Consider the following 3,126-nt stretch of genomic DNA (forward strand, 5'->3'; position numbering starts at 1 on the left):
GAGCTGGGGAGACCCAGGTGGGCCCTAGGCCCCGGGGGTCAGCCAGGGAGCTGGGCATTATCAGTGCCTGTCCTCTCTTCTGACCCCGACGGGGAGCTCTGGACGCCGCACCGTCACCATCTCCTCCTGGCACGGTCTGCAAGAGCTCCCGGGCCGGTCCTCAGAGAGATGTCGGGCTGAAGATACAGCAAGGGCCGCCCCCCAAGCCCCAGCCCAGCTCCCTCGGTGGCTCCCTAGAACAGGCTTCAGAGCCCGCCTCACCTGCATCTTTTCAATCATCTCAAACAGATCTGTGTTCTGCAACAGAGATGGGGAGAGCAGGTCAGCGCTGGGGTGGCCCCGCAGACACCGCAAGTCCCCAGGGTATCTCCACCCACCCCAGCCCTCCCGGTTCTCCAGCCCTCGACCAATCCCTGTGGATCTGTCCGAGCAGCAGAGGGACCACAAGGGACGCCGTTTAGGCTGGGGCTCTGTGCCACGGACTGGAAGAGTCTGACCAGCTGCCTAGGGCTGTCCACCCAGAGTCCAGGACCCTTTCCAGGCAGCCCACCCCAACTGATGCTCTGCCCCAAAGGAGGGCCTCAGATGAGGAGGCCATGACCTTCAGGGAGAGACACACCTCCCTGTCACCGCAGGAGTGGCAGTGCCACGATCGGCCCACGAGCCCCTCAGAGGAGCCCCAGGTCGCAGCTCCAGAGATGAACCCAGCTGGGATCCTGGGGAGGGTCGGTGGTGCCACCCACCTCTGGAAGGAGGACCCCACCCTCCCCACCAAGCAGTGTGGGCTTTGGGGCTGTTGGGGGGCCGAGAGAGGATGCTGAGATGTCCCACTGGCCTGATACCTGCGTGTGAGTGCACACACCCTCCCCTACCTGCGTGTGAGTGCACACACACCCTCCCCTACCAGCGTGTGAGTGCACACACACCCTCCCCTACCTGCATTTGCGTGCACACACAGCCCCTCCTCCCCCTCACATGGCCACCGGGCTCTCCCGAGGCCAGCCTGGGCACACACGGGGTTAATCCAACCATCTGCCAGCTGTGCTTGGCAGCTTCGGCCTCTCCAGCGCCAACTCCCTACGAGCCTTCCTGGAAGGCGGCATCCTTGCTGGCTGGCAGGGCTGGGGGCTGGGCCTGGGAAGCCCCTGGAGTCTCTAGGAGCACACCCCTCCCCCAGCACCTTCAAGGCCTCAATTCAGTCGGCTCCTGCTGTCCAGCGGGGGCACCTCTGGAGCTCACACACACGTGCCGTGGGGTTGTACACCAGGAAGCACATACGCCTTCTCTCTCTCTCTCTCTCTCTGGATCAAACACACACAGGCCTGCACGCCAATATTTAAACACGGTCTCACTGTACCAAAGAAAGCAAACACACAGAAACCCACTGCACAAACCCACCAGGTCTGTGTGCACCACTTCTTAGACTCAGAGCTACACACGAACACACACAAACACATATCAGTGTTCTATGTCACACAACAGCACACTCCCTCACACACACACAGGTCCAAGTCCCCCAGGAGCCACACACACAGAGGCAAACCCATCCCTGTGTTTTGCTCTGCTTGCTTTTAGTCGCTCAGTCCTGTCCAACTCTTTGCAGATCCCACGGACTATAGCCTACCAGGCTCCTCTGTCCATGGGATTTCTCAGGCAAGAATACTGGAGCAGGTTGGGTTGCCATTTCCTTCTCCAGGGGATCTTCCCAACCCAGGGATCGAACTCCAGTGCCTCCTGCAGTGGCAGGTGGGTTCTTCACCACTGGGCCCCCTGGGAAGCCCCACCCATATGAAAATCTGTGCAACTGCACCAGTAATTGCACACAAAGCTACACAGACACCACACGACTGCTCTCAAGACCGTGTTTTGAGCGATACAATAACACGCGCTTGCAGACACAGGCAGGTATGTTCATGGAAGCGGAGCCACAGAGCCCCACCCCCACCCACAAGCTCACCGTCCCCGTCAGAGTCACACACCCTGTGTAACAGACACGCCAGACTTGATCCCACAGCACTCGGAGAAAAAGAAAAAAAGCATGCAATAGCTAGGGGAGTGCTTAATTGCCAAGGATGAGGGGCTTGGGTCTGAACCCTCCCCCCAACCACACAGACAGAGCTCTGTGAGAGATCACCAGACACGGACACCCCTCGTGCACCCCGCTGTGAGGCCTGCCCACAGAAACGCCCACCCTGGAAAACGCACGACAGGTGTCCCAGGAGATGGGTGACCTGCGGCCCTCGTGGCCACACCCGACACTTGAGAGCTTGGAAGAGACAATTCCACAGCAGTGCCGCGGAGACCACAGACGCACAGTCCAGGCAGGCAAACACGCCTGTCAACTAACACGCTGTACAGCGAGCAGCGTCTGTTGTACCTTGTTCAGCAACAGCGGTCGTGTGCCCGAATGAGCCACACAGCCTCGACCCAGCACAGGCCCAGCGCCGGCCATCCTGGGGCACCCGTGTCCTCCAGGACACCCCACTTGGGGTGACCTCACACGGCCAGGAGCAGGCACCAGGAATCGCAGCCACCTAACACTGACACAGGGCTCACTGTCACCCAGGGCACGCACAGCAACAAGTGACACCGCAGATCCAGCCTCACTCGTGCACCAGACGCCCTGACACAGGGAAGGCTGGGAGCCAAGTGGCTGAGGGCTCCAAGCAGAGTTACATGGTGACATCCAGACCCCTCGTTAAGGGGGGGAGGGGATGGATGAAGTGGTCCCAAGGCTAGCGCGTGCGCGCATGCACACACAAACACACACACGGAGTGCCCCTCTAGCCCAGAGCCACAGCACCACCATGGGCACTCTGTTGCTCAGGCAGCTGCAGAAAGAGCCCAGGGCCTGGGACCCCAGGGCAGGGGTGTGCCCTGTGGCCGCGGTGGCCGGGTGTCAGACCAGAAGCGAACACACCCTCCATGACGGAGCCTCGCACACCCGCCCTGCCCGGGACAGAGCCCGCCGGGCTCCGAAGAAGTTGGGCCGAACCGTCTCTGGCGGGCACCCCTCGGCCTTCGCCCCGGTCCTCACCTGCCAGCCGGCCCCTGCAGGCAACGATCCTCTCCGGGGACGGCCGGGGGGCGCCAGGGGCCGCGGCTGCGCCATCCCGAGCCCGGCCC

General features: G+C 61.9%; 1 protein-coding gene across 1 annotated transcript in view; it reads right to left on the bottom strand.

Annotated features, from left to right (window-relative positions):
* The window catches only part of RAP1GAP (RAP1 GTPase activating protein), a 37,127-nt gene that overhangs the window by 25,166 nt on the left and 8,835 nt on the right, over nt 1-3,126 (bottom strand). Inside the window, exon 3 of the mRNA XM_010830233.1 lies at nt 262-297. Within this exon, the coding sequence (XP_010828535.1) occupies nt 262-279 (18 nt within the window). The 5' untranslated portion in view covers nt 280-297. The remainder of the gene's footprint in view (nt 1-261; nt 298-3,126) is intronic.

This window comes from Bison bison, unplaced genomic scaffold (genome assembly GCF_000754665.1).
Source record: "Bison bison bison isolate TAMUID 2011002044 unplaced genomic scaffold, Bison_UMD1.0 scf7180017864516, whole genome shotgun sequence".
NCBI classification, from domain to species: Eukaryota; Metazoa; Chordata; class Mammalia; order Artiodactyla; family Bovidae; genus Bison; species Bison bison.